Here is an 18,903-nt window from a genome sequence, read left to right on the forward strand (position 1 = left end):
TACAATGCATTTTTTACATTCACAATTGCTTAATTACGTTTATATGTGTTTTTGTATAAAACGAGCCTTCAAATAATATTTATATTCTTACAATCTGAGGCAACAGACAAATTATATGCCTTTTTACATAATGTTCCATGAGAGCTGGTTCATCTTTGGCATGGATATGAATTGAGTAGAAACTTAAATCCATGAGAGGTTCATAGACTTAGATGCACATATAAAAATTTGGAGAATATTCCAAACTGGAGTATTAACAAATTAGCCAGTGTTATGAGAGGACAAGTGTTTTAATTGGAAACAGAAAGCTTATTTTCATAATTCTGTAACTATGGCTGCACTAGGATGCTGGTAACGCGTTTAAACTCATCTTGGGGTTTTCATATTTTTAAATCACCAAAGTCACTTATACCTCCATATCACAACCATTCAGTTGCATCATCTGTTGGCTTGCTGTAAAGTCTGACTAGCTGCTAAAACAAAATTAAAAAACAATATAGTAAATATAATAACGAGTCCTATATACTCTATGAACCATATCTTAAACATTATTTAATGCACTTCGTGTGTTTTAATGCTAGATATATGTACTTACAGTTTGTATTGCTGCACTTTACCCATCCTTGAGATTTGTTGATGCCGTGCGAGAAATAAAACAAAAACCGGGGGGACAGTAAGAAAGCTAGAGAGGCAGGGCAATAGAGAGGCTGGGTTACACAGCTGCAGGATGCACGGCTATGTGAGGTGCATGCACTGCAGCCTCGTGCTGTCGGTGGTAGTGGAGGCTAAATTGAATTATTGAATTATTTCGCCATCATTGGTTCGGCTAAATGTGAAATGTTGCTAGTCGAGGCCTGGCAAGCCAGGGTTTACAGTGTTAATAAAAACATGGATGGCAAAGGAGGAGGAGGTGGGTGGTGGGATGGTCCAGTGGACAATTACTGATAAGATGCTCTCTCAGCTTCATCACAATTAATATTCAAGGGCACTTGCAATTAGAGCCTAGATATGGCAATGTAATTTGTTGGGGCTTTAGCGCAGGGTCTGATGGATGTAGTTTGTGGCTCCCATCAGGACTCGCTCAAGGCCTTGGAGTCACCTGAGGGCGGGCAGGGCGCAGCTGACCGCTCGGCCAGCGGCACACCCCTGTCTCAGCTCTTCCGCAACAACCTCAACGTAGCCCTGGCCAACAGCACCCGGCCCGTAGACCCTGCCAGCCCCGAGTTGCCCAAGGCCGTGCAGCGTGAGCAGGTATGTAATATTTTTTTTATTTTATCATCATGGTTGCTCAGCACAGGACCAAAGGCCTAAGTATAGTTTTTAACCACTGATTCGATTGCATGGGGGTTCTATTGGATAAATAAAATGTGGAAAATTTTAGGTGGAACAGTGATTTATTTAACACAGGGGCTGTTTTTAATATTTTAATAATAATAAATAACTCGTGTCATGTTTTTTTACATTGTCAATACACCTCAATGGCCCCATTTAATAAACATCCTATTATAAAGTGTATACACTTGCATTTATTGAGTTTTATAAATGAGGTAAACATACTAAGTTTAAGTTTGAGCATCCCAAGTTTTCAATGTGAATGGCTGTGGCATGAGGAGTTATCTGCGGGCTTGTGGTTTACATTGCAGTGTCCGAGGATAACCACTTTTACGTAAAAAAATATGTTGGGTAACATTTTAGAATAAACGAATATATAAAATTTTAAACTTTACTTAATCTTTTCTCATTTTCTATTTTTGAACAAGCTGTGCTTTGCATGTAGCAACTCCTGCCTCGCAATACAATTGCTGAATTTCAAGTTTGCCGTGTGAGCCTGCAGCTCATTTGTAAGCCTATATCTCTTTCTATAGTCACGCTTAGCTTAAATAGCTGTCATTTATTTTCACTATTGATGTGAATGAGTTTTTAGATATTTACGTCTAAAACTTGAGGTGACCATACCAACAGCAGTAGCGCATTCACCGCTTGTGTTCCGGCATCATGGTAAAAATTGCCTAGTTTGAAAATGTTACCTGAAAATTACTCAATTGGAATATACATAGCAAGCATCATCCCCCACTAAAAAAACTTAGCAGGGCCCTGCTGGAAAAGAGTCGAGGTTCAGTGAGGCTTTATTTTTTTTGGGTAAGAAAACAAAAATAACACAATGCAAATAGGTGACATGATGTCAAAACCACTTTTCTTATATACTTTAAAGTGATGGTAAACCCCTTGAAGCTTTTAATCAAATATTTCGATTATTGAATTAGTTTAAACTATTTTATACCGAATTCATGAGTACCACAAATTAACATTTTATTCTTAATTAAATGCAACTAGAAAGAGTATTTTAAATACAACCTAAAATGAGCAAACCATAGTATGTACACTTTATAGACAAGTAAATACCTGTATACATCATTCATTGTAGAATTTCAAGCTAATAAATCAAGAATGCACGGAGTAATAAAATAATAAAAATAAAACATAATAAAATAATATATTATATATTATTATATATTATTATTTTATTTTATTATGTTTTATTTTTATTATTTTATTACTTCCCTTCTACGTGACTTTACCGAAAGAACCAAGAAGATGAATCCCTGCAGTCACGAAAGCTTTAAATCGAAATTTAATGCACGGAGTGTTTTGTAGTTTTCTCCCTCTGGGCAAGTGTGCTGTTCATCGTGTGCTTGCCTACCCTAATTGGTTTTGGCAAAGTCCTTCTGTTTTCTATATCTTTGCTTTTAACGGTGGACTTTCCTCCCCACAATACCATCCCTCCTCCCCTTTCAGACACAATGCACACTTTCTCAAAAACTACTTAACTGGCAGTGTGGGAAAGCCACAATGTGTCACCTTTTTGGCTCCCGATGCAAGGGTTTGCCTCTTTATGAGGTCATTCTGCACACAATTACATGTGGTCATTGCATTTGTTTCCCACAATACTACTCCAATGCCAGTTTACCAGTTGCAGCATTTCTAAATGTAGAGTTTCATCTACAACTTTCAAGCACAAAACAACATGTGGTTATTGCACTGTATTCACTTTAATCCTTTGGTGATCGCTAAACAAGCTCCTCTTTACATCATGTACCTTTGTTTACAGCAGTATTTGTTATCATCAGGTTGGATGATGGGATGCTGATTCATGTTTGTTATTTAAGCTCGGAGATTTGCATCATTGACCATAATGCACTGTGCAGTGTAAAACTTTCTAAAATGTTCATAAACCTTACTATCTGAAACATTTTTGGTGGCTCGGTGTGCACTGCATAGCCCCTAGCGGCATGATTCATTGCCCTATGCAGCTTTGCTAGAACCTCCAATGGCTAAGCATTGTGCATATCACCCCACCTGCATGCCACACCCACCCTACCATAGTTTCCCACATTAAAAACGCCCCCCCCCCCTCAATAGCCTCCTTCTCCTCAAAACCCCTCCCGTCATTCTCTGTGGTTTTGAGTCACAGCACTGTACCGCCTGCTTCCCACCGCACACCTCTGTACTTCCCCCCTCACCTGCGATCCCTCCACCCACCAGAGCCGACATGAGACAGAAGCAAGACCAGGCTGGAAAATTGCCTGTTTTTCTGTTGTCAAGCCCTGAGGCCCATCATAACAGTGGTTTGGGCCTCGGTGGAAATACCCGGTTGCATAGCAGGTTGTAGCAGGCTGTCTCGAACTACAGAAAGCGATTAAAGAAAAGTATTAGGATGTTTCCAGCTTGTGGGTGTATGCTATCATTTGGGGTGCAATGCTGTCTTTTGTATTTCTGACAACATTTGCATATCTTAATTTCTAAGTCGTGCACCCTTTTATTTAGTTTCTCACAATGCCATTGTTTTTATATACTGGTAATCACACTTCCAATACAATTTCTGAATTGGTCAGCACGTAATGTTCACTAGCCCCATCGTTATTTTTTTGCGGTCAAAAATGTAGCATTTTTAAACATTCAATGAGTGTTAGTCTCATTTTACTTTTTAATTGCACCTACCGTTTAAATGTTCAATAAAGGAAGGCACCCTTGTGTAATTGAAAAATACACATATCCAATGTTTTGTAGACGAAATATGAAAGGTGTACATAGATGCCTGTAAAATTAAGGGTTGGGGCATAAGGGGGTTTTAAAGGGGGGGTGGGGGGGCTCAAAGGTGCTTATCGCAGCATGGCTGATGGCCTTGCATCTCATTGTGTAATGAGCTTTCGAGGAGCCACGCAATGCAGATGGGAGCGGTGCCCTCCATGAGAGCCATGGTGGCTTCATAGATTAGTAGCCACAAGCTAGCGAGGGATCTGAAGGGTGGCCACCTGATTTGCACCAGCTAAGTTTATTGGCCATCGCAAGGCTGCATCCACTGAGGCAGCCTTCGGGAGGGGCGTGCTGTCCTCTGTGTTTGGTCGACTGTAGGTGTTGTCAGTCCATACACAGATGGATGTTTGTATGCCTTGGCAGCCCCGACGAGGTTCCCTCAATCTCGGAAACATGGCCATACTGTAGTTGTGGTTTATATTTCCTCTGCACATATTCGTCCGGCTAGCTGAGGTTTTACTGTATACATATAAAAAATACATATGCCCAACAATAATATCTGTCACATTTATCAACATTGGAATCCCTAATGTGTTAAACTATGCACTTGTTTCTTTCAAATGAGCTTGGTTATAGGTGATTGATGCATTGATGCTTAAACTGCAAAACATTATTTGTGCTTGGAACGAATAAGAGTATGGTGTTGTAAGCCACTGCCTGCTTTATACACGATTGTCATTTGAGCTTGCTTTGAAGACATGTTTACGTGTGATTTCAGAATTTTAGATGCCTGGACATGAAGTGTTCACTTTAAGTGTTGGCAGTTTGTATATACATAACTGTAAATTATATACAGGTTTGTCTGGTTTATACCTCTTAAAATATAGTGCTTGGTCTTTTATGGTATTAAAGGTACACTTCCAACACTTACATTTTCATGAAACTGTTTAATAGAATTAGTAATTCGTGCAATTCAATGTTGTGCACACCATACTTTCGACTTGTAACTTTAGCTTTTTGTTAGGTGTTTTTCTTTTAATGTCTATATTTTGCTGTAAAAAAAATTGTCATTCAAAGCATGCAATGGTTTAAATGAGTACTTCTTTTGTTTATTTCTCCAGAAAGAAACCACGAGCATTTTATCAGGAGTGGTGATATGCGTGAGCAAGAAGCTTAGCAAGAGACAGGCAGAGCTGAACAGCATCGCTGCCTCGCTGGGAGCGGAGTATCGGTGCGCGCATCTACGTACCATAGACACGCGTACTAGTCGCATGCATCCATGGACTTGTATATTTTATTCGTAGATTACATGGAAAAGTCTGCTTGCAATTACTTTGTTCTTGGGTTAAGAGGTGTGGACTTGAAGGTGAGGAATTTATCTTTGTGGATGGTCCCCAGCATTGTTGATTGGCTTCAGCAAAGTATACAATCTTTAAAATAACACCCACTGTCTACATGGGCGCTATGTAACCTACTATGATGAAATGACACATCAATGCTCTCAATATAATTAGACCTTGGAAGCTAAGCAGGTGTGAGCCTGCATAGTGCTGGGATATGTGACCACCGCATACAGCAGGTGTTTATGGACTGCTGAGAAGAGTGAAATAAAATTAATTGCACTATACTATGCTTCAACATGTATGCTGCTCACATTCACCAACCTGCACTGACCAGTGTGGTGAAATATGGTCATGTTACCTCACGACTTACGCACCATGTGGAGGATTGATAAAATAACTGTACATATACATATAAACCAAATTGCATTGGGCAGATTTTGTCTATATGTTGAAACTTCAACGTAAGCAAGACCTTGGCTGAGTTGCACTCTGAAAGGCTGTGATCTCTGAAAGGCAGAGTAATCCTATAAACCTCTCAGTCCCAGAAAGTTAATGACAGCTCCCTCCAGGGAGTTGAACTAGTCAAAGTGAGGTTTTTCATAACCCCCTAGGTGTTTGGGCTCTGTTTAAAATCTATATTGATGGGCACGTTGGTTGAGTTACCTCTAAATTCCTACTATAGTGCATCCTTCCCCACCCTTGCCATAAATGTGTTTTTGTTAATGTGGGTTCTCAGATGTCAGGGGCGTTAGTATTAAACATTCATGTTGTGGGTGTTTCAATGCATTCCAAGCAATGAGTGGTAAGCTTTAAACGAGCTATGTTTGGCCTATCCAAGGTTTCAATAAACGCCCTTGAACAATTGATTTGGTATTTTAAATTTGCATGACAAGCCCCAATGCCCAATCGGTACATTTTTCTTGCGTTCATTAAGGTGCACCTATCTTAGGGGTGCTTGAGAAATAATTCTGGTACCTATCATCACTGCTTATATCATGACAGCTAAGTACATCACTAAAATAATTGAATTCACAAATGTTTTACTGAGACAGACCAACAACTAAAAGTCTGCAATTGGGGGTTTTGCTAAATCAATACAGCTGAAGAATTGTTGCTCCGTAATGCAAACATTCTTGTTGCAAATTAATTTGAAATTAAATGAACGTTTATTGCTGAATAGCCATGTCTGGTAGCAAGCCTATGGGCACAGCATGCACTCACGACCAAAAGATAAAACATCTAGGCCGCCTCACAAAGTGGCGATTTATGTTTGCACATTAACAATATTTCATGTAATGTATTACCCATCTCCAGGTGGAGCTTTGATGAGGAAGTGACGCATTTCGTCTATCAGGGCCGAGCTCACGACAACTCGCAGGAGTACCGTGTCGTGCGTGATCGTGGCATCCACGTCGTGTCCGAGCACTGGCTACACGCTGTACGTTCCTACAATTTCTGACACAACAAAACACAGCAACGCCTATGTTACCTTTCCCGCATACAAGGCAACATTTTCATTTTAAAATGGTTAAAATGTCACCTTGGTGATTTTCTCCTTTGTATTTATACCTTGTTTTCAACAGCATTCACCAGCAAATACATTTTACAGAATGTATTTGAGCACCATTATTAGCATTGGTCATGGTTAGTAAAAACAAATACTTTGTTTTTTTGTGAATATGATTTACAGAATATTTTCAAGGACCAACCTTTGCTGGGGATGTCATGTTCTAAATGATGTTAGGTGAAACTTGGTAGTGAGTACGCACTTCTGTACTTACGTAGCTGCCTGTGCTGTTTGTGTAGTGTGCTCAGGAGCAGAAGCACGTGGCTGAGACTCTGTACCCACACTCCTACAACCCCAGCCTGAGCCTGGACCTGAGTGCAGTGCAGCAGCCACAGCGTGTGACACGTACCTTGCGGCAGCATCCCGGCTCATGCGCTGTCAACAGCCAGGTGATGCCACCAGTCTAAATGTACTTACAGAGGCAGATTTCCTGACTGTCTATGACCAAATCACTTGGACTATCAGATCGCAAAAGCTAAGCAGGTTTAAAGCTGGATAGTGATTTAATGGACGATTACTATGCATGACTGGTTGTGATAGGCAGCAGGACTATGTCGTGGGCAACAGTGTACAGTACAAAAACATCCTTTGTACTGTACTTACATGCTTCCACTTCGATGCTCCCCACCTTCACCCCTCACAAACCAGCATGGTAAGATATAGTCAAGTAACCCCCATTACCAACATGGCATGGGGAAGCCCTCATCCAGCTGTGCATTGACAGGTAGCCTAACTACAGAGTTCTCATTGAGCCTGTATCACCACTATTGTACAAGATCACCCATCCTGAATAGATATTTTCCTTGAGATGGCATAAGTACGAAGGAGCTTTATGATGCGTCAATTGTGGGGTCCCCACCATTGACAGAAATACAGTTGCATTGTGATCACAGGTTCTATATGAGCATAGTTCAAGCTTGTGTGTGTGGTGCTTTGTTTTCACCTTAGGACCTGGACACAGATGATGAGGATGAATATATAGCCCAGCATGGAAAACAGTCCAACCAGCAATATGAGCAGAGTAAAGATACAATTATAGGAAAAAATGGTGAGTACAGTGGGGAAGAAAAAAAAGACATATAAAAACGTGGTAAATAATTTTATTGGAATATTGTAAGTCCAATGTATTGTATTGATTAAAATTTGCTTCTTAAAAAGCCTTTGTAATTAGCACACATCAGCATGTCATAATAGACATACCACATTGTGCCCTGGCAGATGCGTTGGTGACGCTGGAGTTGCGGGAGAACTTGCAGCAACAGCTCCAGGAGATCATGATGGCAACGAAGGCAGGAGCAATTGGCCCCAGCCGTCTGGGCACCAACTCCCCGCAGCCTCAGCAAGACACAAGCAGCGGGGTAATGCGCTCAGGACGGATCAGCCGCAGTCGAACCTGGGACAATGTGAGGTAAGTTGTTGGCTCCTTAATTCCTTCCCGCACATTTTGGATCCAAGGTTCTGGGCATGAATTGCACACGCTGTGAACCACGTGCTGTGAGATGAAGCACAACACAGCTGCAGAGTGAATCTTAGTTTTAACCGGCCACTTCACCGCATCACAGGCAGAGCCAAGCATAAAACGCCCTGCAAATTCACTTCATATGATCTTACTTGTGCACTTATTATGATCGTATGTTGAATCATGAAAAAGCTCCTGTTCCATTTGGCTACCAGCTTTCTTGACCTATTTGGCTGCGGTCAAGCTGCGTGGGGGTGGCAACAGAAAACGGTGGATGTTGGCAGCGATCACTGCTGGTTGAGCTGCCTCATTAGTGGCGAGCTCAGCGCGCTTTGCTTCCCCCTGGCGCGCGCCGTAGGTCGTCTCCTGCCCCTCTGGACACGCACTCTGAGCAGTCGCAGGGCGACCAGATCACGTGGGATGACCCCACGGCTCGCGAGGAGCGTGCCCGCCTAGCAACTCAGCTGCATTGTGGAGCCATGAACTCCACACCCGGCCCGACTTCTGGGCCGCCTCCTGACCCCATTCCTACATCCAGCACAGCCAAGCAGCAGCCCCCCCTTGTCCAGCCTGCGCTCGCGAACGGTACCAGCTGTTTTTTGGCAAAAAAAAAATTCATAAATGATCGTTTCTTGAATTGTGAAGTCAAGTTTGATTGTATTTTTTAGTGTGTTGCACAACACAGCACCATGATGTGAAGTATTAGACTACAAGTTAAAAATGTAAGCACGTGGCAAACAGTCTAAAATGTCATTATGCTAATTGCTGTGAGATAGAATGTCTGTCCTAGATACATAAGTCATATGTTGTTTATGAATGTTTGGATTAAAAGCATAGTCATTAAGAATTATTTTGTTTAGGCCACCTTTATGTTCCAAACAACACCTTCATGACAGAGTTAATGTAATAGGATATTTTTTCATGCATGGACTAATATTGATTGGATCCACCAGAAGACACTCATTAACAATTCACAAATGAACACCTCTGTGCATGTAACGTGTATTTAAAAGTCCATTAATGAATTATAAACCAGTAAGAGCTCATTGAAAAAACATTTTGGCAGGGGAAACTTGGACATAAATATAAATAAAACAATGCCAGTAATAAACAGAAACAGCCACTTTATATCAACAATTGTAAATAAAACTATACATTTGCACAGTGAAGTCTTGTTTAAGCCAATGCAGGGAAAACAAAGCAAACTTTAAACAAAGATGAGCAGTCTGAATTCTTAATGCTCAATAAGTTCATGTTTGTGTGTGTGGGTAATGGACTCAGTGGAGAAGAGCAAGCAGGAGGTCCCTGAGCAGGCAGTGAAGCTGCCTACCGGCCCGGACTCCACGCCACAGGCACCCAGCATCGCGTTCCCACTCGCAAATCCTCCTGTGGCGCCACAACCTCCAGAGACGGTGCCACACATGGCAGCTGCATAACAGAACTCTGTCTACGCTCACTTATATTTTTAGGGGATCAGTGGCAGAGTGGTTAGTGCATTGTGGTAGGAGCCTGGCGACCTGATTTTTATTTACAAGCCAGTGGTGAGTGATATCTGAACCGGTTCTGTATCCACCCCTTCATCAACCTGCACTTACCAACGTGAAGTATGGTTAATTAACCCACATTACCAACATGGCACAGGGATTCCTTAGTGGAGCAAAGGATTGACAATAGGCTTGACAATTATTTGTCATTACCTTACATTTAATATCTTGAAAAACGAATTCTATACTCACATTGACCTCTGAATAATGTTTTATTTGACAATCATGTTTATTAATATAATGTAAATTTGAATTATGTAAAGCATAAAAGCAGTTCATTTACCACATGTATGGTTTTGTGCTGTTGGTAATATACAGAAAGGTGTGTGCAATGCTCACAACTTTCTTTCCCTGTTTCGTGACAGGAGCGTGGTGGCCATGAGGGTGATGCCATTCAGCCCCATCGTTACTTCCAGCTTTCTTCCATGAGTGCCCAGGAGCGCATTGACTACTTGCAGCTCATTGAGCAGCTTGGTAAGTAAGACTGCACCTGAGTGTCAGTTCTGCTAGAATTGTCAGGTCTATTTACATGTGTATATGTAATACACTGTTGTGTAGAAGGCCAACGACGTTGGATATGGCTGGGGTGACTACACAGAAAAAGTTTGTATCGTACTTTGAATAGTTTATTGTAATTGGGAACGTGTTCACTTGAATATCTGTCAAAGTACAGGATCTCGGTAAATAAAGGTCAAAGCAATTACTTGTGGCTATATCTCCATGGAAAAATGGCTACATTTCCTAGAAGTTATATTTTTATGAATTTCATTGAAATGTCAGCCAGTTACATTTCATGGAAATGATTATGCTGTCATCTAAATCCCATGTCTATGCATTCAATGAAACTAAAAGTGGAATGGTTAGGTAGCGAACCTAGTACATCAATATTACTTGGCAAATGTTGGCTTCGTCACTCTTTACTGGATTTAAATACTCAAAACAAGTATAGGGCCCCCTTCCCTTCAACCCGTCTTGAAGGCATCGCCACATAGCAAATGTATCATTATCACATTACAAGCTTGGAATTTAAACGTATGTTCCAGCCTGTACTTAAGTTGTTGCCGTGGAGACTGAGATCATTGATCAACGTTCAGTCGCCTGGTTGTGGATGGCATTATTCGTAATTTCTCACTTAACAGAGTGGACTGCGTGATGGCTTCCATCTTCCAAGCCTGTACTAAAAAAGGAATTGGGAGAAGAAAAGCTGCAATTGCATTATATGTTCATTTTCTAAATGAATAAGACTAAAACATACGTTTAAATACCAAGCTTGTACTGTACAATGGCTCATGTGTACACTGTGCTTTCTGCTTTCATCTCTGCTGTTATTGAATTTGTCCTTAACATTTTATTTTTTAAATGCCGTAACATAAAAAAGTACAGTGTTATAGCAATACTGTTTAAAGTTATTGCAGTCATTGACAGATCATTGACAGATCTTTTGAAGAATTGCTTTGAGCATTAATATATTTTGTCGAAGAATGTATCTCTTGCTGCTGGCAAAGACTTCATAACCTCTCCCTCTTCTCGTGTGGAAGGTGGAGTGGTGCTGGATAAGCAGTACTTCGACCCAAGCTGTAGCCACATCATCGTAGGAAACCCTCTGCGCAATGAGAAGTACCTGGCGTCAATGGCAGCTGGGAAGTGGGTGCTACACAAATCCTACTTGGAAGCGTGCCGATCCATGGGCCGCTTTGTGCAGGTGTGCAGTTGTGGATGGGAGGGAGGGCGGTGAGGTGGGCAGGTGTGCATGGGAGGGCAGCGAGATGGGCAGGCGTGGGTGGGAGTTAGGAGAGGTGGGTAGGTTTGGCTGGAAAGGAGACGAAGTGGAGGGTGTGGGTCGGTGAGCATTGAGGTGGGCGTGTATGGGTGGGAGGCAAGATGGGCAGATTTGGATGGAAGGGAGATGAGGTGGGTAGGTGTGGGTGGGAGGGCGATGAGGTGCAGGTTTGTGTGGGAAGAAGTTGTGTGGGTGTTGGTGGGAAGGAAGGAGGTGAGGGAGTCAGTGGGTGGAAAGGTGAGGTGTGTAGGTGTGGGAGGGTGAGCAGATTTGGGTGGGAAGGAGTTTTGTGAGTTGGTGGGAAGGAAAGAGGTGAGGGAGTCAGTGGGTGGGAAGGTGAGATGTGTAGGTGTGGGAGGGTGAGCAGATTTGGGTGGGAAGGAGTTTTGTGAGTTGGTGGGAAGGAAAGAGGTGAGGGAGTCAGTGGGTGGGAAGGTGAGGTGTGTAGGTGTGGGAGGGTGAGCAGGTTTGTGTGGGAAGAAGTTGTGTGGGTGTTGGTGGGAAGGAAGGAGGTGAGGGTGTCAGTGGGAGGAAAGGAGGTAAGGTGGTGGGGGGTAGTAGCAGGAAAATGAGTGGGTATTCTGATTGCCACAGCCCACTCATGTTATGTAATCGCACACTTGTGCTATCGTACCTGGTAATTATTCAAGCTTGGCAGGTCCTTCACCAACACTGAATGAGTAAGGAAGTAATTTTTTCCAAGCACTTGAGAGCTATGTGTGTGAGGGTGATGTGGACAACAATATGTTCATGTTCACAGAAAATGTTCATGTCTGGCATTTCCCTTCATGTGCGCAAAGCAACAGCAAGCATGGACGAGAGCCAATATACATCCTTTATATAAGTGGGGCCTGTCCCTCGGTAGTACAATTTCCAGTGTGGTTTATGTAACGACAAGGTTAAATTAAATTGTGTTTTTTAAATTGGAGAATGGCTAAGCAGGTTGTGGCTACTGCTCTACTCATTGCTCCTTACCAATGAATTGACAAAGATGTATTATTTAAGAATTGTGCTCTCTCCAATTTGAATGCCGATAATGATCTGAATTGAGTCTGCTTTTTGTTAGGCCCTGCACCATGGCAGCTCCACAATTGATAAACATTGACCAAATTGTGGTGGGTGGTGCGATGTGCCATGGAGCAGGAGGAGGAGTATGAGTGGGGTAGCAGCCACATCCTGGATGCCCTAGCCAACCTCAGCACCCAGCAGCGCCGCCTCGCTGCAGCTGCCATGCGTTGGCGCAAAAAGCTACAACTTCAACGTCGGCAGGAGCCTGGAGCCCAGGTGCTGCTACCGCAACCACCACGGCTTCTACGGCCACCACTGATCACAAACACAACCATCACCACCAAGATTATCACACTACCAAAATTGCCATGGCCATAGCCACCACTACTACCATCACGATCTTGACAACAATCGCCAGAGCCATCACTACCACCACTTTGACTCAAACCACTACTACTTCAACCATGATCGTAACCGTCACGTCCTAACCACCAACACTACAACCACCACCGTCATCTCCTTCATTACCTGTCTGTGAAAAATTCTTTCCACTATCATTATATCTAGGAAGCAGCCTAGATCTTGCATTGCTTATGCAGATTAATAAAAATACAACAGGGTGCACAAAACATAATTGCTGTCCAAGCTGAAATGAAATGTTATGTTGCTCTGATGTGCATTATGTATGGTTATCCTATACTTTCCATTTTGTAGAGTACAGTATTGCATATTATTCGACATCTTAGTTTTACCCTTCGAGAGATTTTTAATAAAAGTGTGATTGTCACCTCATGGCTACTCTTGGCATGTAAAATAACATTCCACTTGCATTTCTGTAAAATGCATTCCTGCGTGGGATGCTTTATTAGTTTTTTGTTTGGCCATAAATAACGCTACATTCACAAAGCCACGCATTGATTGATCATGATTTGGCACATCAATTGATACTAGATGAAACATGCCACTGTGTGTTGTAGGTCGGTGCGTTCGGTGGCTGGAAGGTGATCCTGAATATTGAACAGAGCAAAGAGTCAGGCTTCAGGAGGCTACTGCAGTCGGGAGGCGCAGAGGTATGAAACCGTGAACTTTATTCATTGAATCCAAACAGCCTTGTCAAAGCAAAGTATGTTGAATTATTCCATGCAATTGCATGTTTATCAAAGCAGTGATTAAATAAAGCCTTACATCCTGAAGCAATATGTTGATGACCAAGGATTGGTGGATTCCGCACAGTGGAGATGGCAACAATAAAAGAAACATTTTTAAAAAGTGGCATCTGAGTAGAAGTCCCTCGTCATTTTCACCTGTAATGCACCTGAGCTTATCAGATCTCAGAAGCTAAGCAGGGTTGTGCCAGGGTAGTGCTTGGATGCATGACCACCATTCACAGCAGGTTGCTCTCTGGCAGTGCATAAACATCATCCTTTAATACAAGTAATTTAGTACATTTGGTATTTGTGCCATTACAGTACAAAGCTATCATGAAGGTGATATTTTTACACATAGACTGCAGTAGTTTACAGGAGGAGGTGATGTTGCTTTGTATAATCTGAATTGAGTAATTTGCAGCTAATTTTCCATTTGGCAAAGTTAACTATGACGCTCGCAAACAATGGCCTACTCATTTAGAATGACATCTCAGCATATTTAACGTCTACTTTGAAGCAGTGTCTATTTTGCAGTTAATACAACTACAGTTATAACTAGGGCCACCTGCTGGGTTCGAACCACAAACCTCTGCAACAAGCAGCTGGGCCATTTCACCGACCTGTACTTATATGGCTCCACATCCTGGGCTCCGCCAACCTGCACTGACCAGTATGGTGCAGTATCGCCAAATAACTCCCATGACCCGCATAGCATGGGGAGGCCCACACCTAGCAGGTCATGGGTTTGATCCCGATCCTGACGCCTGTTGTATATTTGGAGTTTGCATGTTTTCCGTTTGGACGTTTCTCTGTATCCTCCGATTCTCCCCTCCACATCTAGAAACATGCGTTTAAAAGTATTTGTCTGCTTTAAATTTCCACATGATAAGCCAGCGTTTAAACGTATTTGTCTGCTTTAAATTTCCACATGATAAGCCACTTCGTTGAGCCAGCATTTGTGGCCAGGTCACGAATGAAAAAGAGCTATATATCTCAGTTGGCGTTGCCTCGTAAAATAGAAAAAAATGTAAATGTCTGTATATGTACATCTGAACAGTGGGAGCTGATTGTTGCATGTGGCAGGTGCTGTCGAGCGGGGAGGCCCAGGCACTAGAAGAGGCCACACATCTGTTTGTGGACGTGGCGCGATTGCGGTCGGAGGAGGTCCGCACTGGGCTGCTGCAGGCCGCGGCACGACATGTGCACTGCCTACGTCCCGAGTACATCGCTGACTTCCTCATCATGGCACGTGCCACACTCTTGGCCAATGTCACTTTCCTGGGAGAAATCCCAGATGGGTTGTTACTTTGATTCAGAGAAATATAATGTTTCACGTTTGTGAAATTAAATTGTATTACTGCAAACCAAACACCTGGCCTCACATGCCCATCTCATACCTACTATAATCACCCAGGAATGTCTGTCCTGAACGCTCGTGACGTCACTCCACATCGACCAGCCCGCCTCATTAATAGTCATGAGCAGGTGACGTCCTCCAAATAGACACCCCTCCTCAATAATCATGAGCGGGTGATGTCACTCAATATGTAATACTCCCCCCCCTCACTAATAATCATGCGCGAGTGACGTCACTCCCCATCGAACAGCCCCCCTCATTAATAATGAGTAGGTGACGTCCTCCAAATGGACACTCCCCCCCATTATTATCTACTGTGAGCCAAGAATGTCTGCAACGCTCGTGACGTCACTCCACGTCGACCAGCCCCCCTAATTGATCATGAACCGGTTACGTCCTCCACATGGACCCCCCTCATTAATAATCATGAGCATATGACGTCACTCCACATCGAACAGCCCCTCTAATTAATAATCATAAGGTGACATTCTCAAGATGGATAATAATTAGTGGGTTACGTCACTCCACATGGGGGGCCGAGACGCCTCCTCCCCCCTCCTCGGCGTCAACTTACAACCCTCGCTACAAAGGCAGAACCCTCACGTCATGCGATCTCCGTAACGCTGTTGAGACATCAAAGTAAAAAGGACGTCATGATGAACAAGGGATTATAACCTTTAAATGAAATAAGTCTGTGTCACCGCGGCCTTACAAATTGCACACTCATTAATGCAATGATTATCACGTCGCGGTCTGCTTTTCGCTTGCAAGTTTCAGATTTACTGCAATACACCCGTCCTTGGATGGGCAAAAGTCTAGTTAGTTTATATTTGTATTGATAAACATGTATTTCCAATATGAGAATAGTGTTCCCCTTTTTTCTGGCAACAAAACAGGTGTTAAGATGTTAAAACACCAAACTGAAACGTTTTACAAGGAATCATGTCTGCATTAACCACAATATTTGTGGTCAGAATGCAAACAAAAATCATACTCTGATAATATATGCATTGTCTTTGAACTGATTGGTTCACACCAGGGACAGCTTTCTTTTGAGCCTCGTCTCAAACGGTGTTAGACCAGAGGACGCCTTTTGGCGTTTTAACATCTTAACAACCTGTTTTGTTGCCAGAAAAAAGGGGAAAACCTATTCTCATATTTTGGTACTGGCACAGGAGGTCCCATGATGTATTTCCAATGCTGATTTATACTTTATGCTTGGTTTGAAATAAAACATTTTCATTTTTAGTACATATGAACAACAGAAATAAACAAATAGCTATGTGATGGCCACCCAAACCATATCGATTGAGGAAGTTGTTTGGCTATACTTCACCATGTTGTTCAGTGCAGGTTGCAAAAGGAGGGCCTGGGACCGGTTCATATATTACCGTGGCTGGGAATTGTTGAGTTTATAGTGTGCTATACACTGCATCACCGCTAAACCCCAATTATCTATAACATAGTTATATTTGTGTACTATAGAGTGAACATCTGTCATGATATTAAAATGCATTTTTAAAGAAAAGGTAAACTTATGCCACTATAATTTAAAATATTTATATTTATTATGCTGTTTTTGTTGTGTGCAGGATTCCCCACCCAATCTGGAGCAGTATTACATCCCAGATGTGCCAGCACCACAAGCAGGCGAGGAATCTGGCCCCTCCACTGCCCGAAAACGAAAAGCCACAGATTCAGCATTGAAAGAAAAACGATCTCGACTCCAATGAACCCATCACCCTCCAGTTATTAACTGCTTCACTGTGATTGTTGTTTCTGTTGACATTGTGTTAAAAGAACAGCATTGTCTTGTTTAGGAAAACAACATAAACATTGATTTGTTGTGGAAAAGTAGTTATCCATATTAAATATGCAGCTTATAACTACTATATATCTTATGTCTTGAAGTTATGCAATGCATTGTACAGGTAAACTAGTAATTTTAAGACTTGTTTTTTATTGTTTAATAAATGTAATTTTATGGAACGTTAAATTTGTACCCAATATTGTTTTCAGAATAATAGTTGAGCTCTGCTGAAATTAAGGCCATTTTAGTCTAGTTCCGCTTTGGGTGTTAGCCACACATGATATGAGACTGCTTTATACAAATGTAATCAGATAACATGGGGCCATACACACAACACGTCGCCGCATTCACCTCCCAGCTCCTGCCCTTCGTGTCCCTAACGGCAAGCTGCATGGCCAGCTCGCTATTAAGTCCCAACTCCTGGAGGTGACAGCCTGCTGCAGCCATGAGAACACGAGCCTCCCCCTCGTTCTCCAGCCGGCAGGTACTCCCGATTTGTAGAATCTGCCCTACTGGCTCAGCCTCTGGGAAGCAAGTCGCTTGTCCAAACAGCTACAGCAAGCGTTCCTGCACCAGGCACGAAGGGAGTCTTAGTTCAGTCTCCCCACGGTAATTGTTGCAGTCGGCTATCTTCCCCAGATCCAGTTTAGGGGTACAGAGCCCGATCATAATGCAAGTCACCGCGTGGAGCTCCTTGTCATATCTTCCCCATCGGCCTTCAGCAGTTTGGCTGTGATGCTGCACACCCCAGCCACCTTTTGCCACTTCAGCTTCCCTACCACTTTCCAAACCTTGTCTAGAGATGGGTTGCGGCTCCAAAATCAGGGGATTGGCGGCCTTTGACGCAGCATCAGGCACATCCGGCTTCACAACCGGAGAGGAGGCAGCGAGGATCTGCTCAAAAGTACCTGGCCCACAGCCCTATACTCTCCAGGATCTGAAACAAGAGATCCATCAGTCACCTTCAGTGAGGCCCCTCCAGGTTTGGGTTAAGAGTGGAGGTGTTTGAGGGCCTGATAGGCTGGTCTGGAGTCGTGTCCTGATGGATTGATGACAGATCCCCAACCAAACGTTCCCTGTCCCTTCTCCCTATCCCTTCACAATAAGATTCTCAACTGATGCATCAGCTGCCTGTGCAGGCTGGAGTTATCTTCTAGCCGGGTGCTGCCACTACGCTGTGGTCTGCAGTGGCTGCGACGAGATGAGACCCCGCCTTGACCTCTACTTGACTCCAGCAGATTCACTGACTGTCTCTGAGGTCCCCCACTTAAAGACTTCCCACATCTACTCTGGATTATCAAGAGTAGCGAGAGCATCAACCTGATTTGAGACCTCGGCAGCATATGCCTCTGCGCTTCCCTTATCCTGGAGTTTCTTGAGGTCCAGCGCTTCAACACTGCACCTCAAGATCCTCTGGGACTTTCGGCAGATGTTGAGGTCTGCTATCAGCAGCCTATGCTCAGTATTGAGGAAAACCGCACTCCTGAACAACCCTGCAATTCTGCAGGAGCTTCCAGCAGGTGCCCACAAGAACGTGATCTATCTCCTGCATTGCTGGCATTCGAGATCCATGTCCAGCAATGCAGGTCAGGCCTTTGGAACCACGCCCCCTCGGCTCCCTCCACTAGGGCCTTTTGAAAGCTGGGCTAGGGAGGGAAGCAAGAACGCACTGCATCCCTGGCCACTGGTCCTGCAGGTCTTTGTCAGAGCATTAGTGGGGAGGGTCCTCCTTTCACATGGCTCGGTCACAACCCACGCCATGGATGGTGGTATTAGTTTGTGTTTTAAGATATTAAAACAAGTCAGGTGGCTCACGAGAAGGCTATCATCTTCCACCCAGGAGACCAAAACT

General features: G+C 43.2%; 1 protein-coding gene across 2 annotated transcripts in view; it reads left to right on the plus strand.

The window, feature by feature from the left end:
* Positions 1-17,206, plus strand: part of TOPBP1 (DNA topoisomerase II binding protein 1) — a 30,371-nt gene extending 13,165 nt beyond the window's left edge. For both annotated transcript variants that reach the window (XM_078867175.1, XM_078867166.1), the window contains exons 16-29: positions 1,075-1,251; positions 5,157-5,266; positions 6,693-6,816; positions 7,185-7,334; positions 7,894-7,993; positions 8,164-8,353; positions 8,763-8,989; positions 9,686-9,816; positions 10,314-10,422; positions 11,487-11,650; positions 12,872-13,012; positions 13,714-13,806; positions 14,968-15,129; positions 16,834-17,206. In XM_078867175.1, the coding sequence (XP_078723301.1) occupies positions 1,075-1,251; positions 5,157-5,266; positions 6,693-6,816; positions 7,185-7,334; positions 7,894-7,993; positions 8,164-8,353; positions 8,763-8,989; positions 9,686-9,816; positions 10,314-10,422; positions 11,487-11,650; positions 12,872-13,012; positions 13,714-13,806; positions 14,968-15,129; positions 16,834-16,974 (2,019 nt within the window). In that variant the 3' untranslated portion in view covers positions 16,975-17,206. The remainder of the gene's footprint in view (positions 1-1,074; positions 1,252-5,156; positions 5,267-6,692; positions 6,817-7,184; positions 7,335-7,893; positions 7,994-8,163; positions 8,354-8,762; positions 8,990-9,685; positions 9,817-10,313; positions 10,423-11,486; positions 11,651-12,871; positions 13,013-13,713; positions 13,807-14,967; positions 15,130-16,833) is intronic.
* The last annotated feature ends 1,697 nt before the right edge of the window (positions 17,207-18,903 follow it).

This window comes from Lampetra fluviatilis, chromosome 2, assembly GCF_964198595.1.
Source record: "Lampetra fluviatilis chromosome 2, kcLamFluv1.1, whole genome shotgun sequence".
Classification (NCBI taxonomy): domain Eukaryota; kingdom Metazoa; phylum Chordata; class Hyperoartia; order Petromyzontiformes; family Petromyzontidae; genus Lampetra; species Lampetra fluviatilis.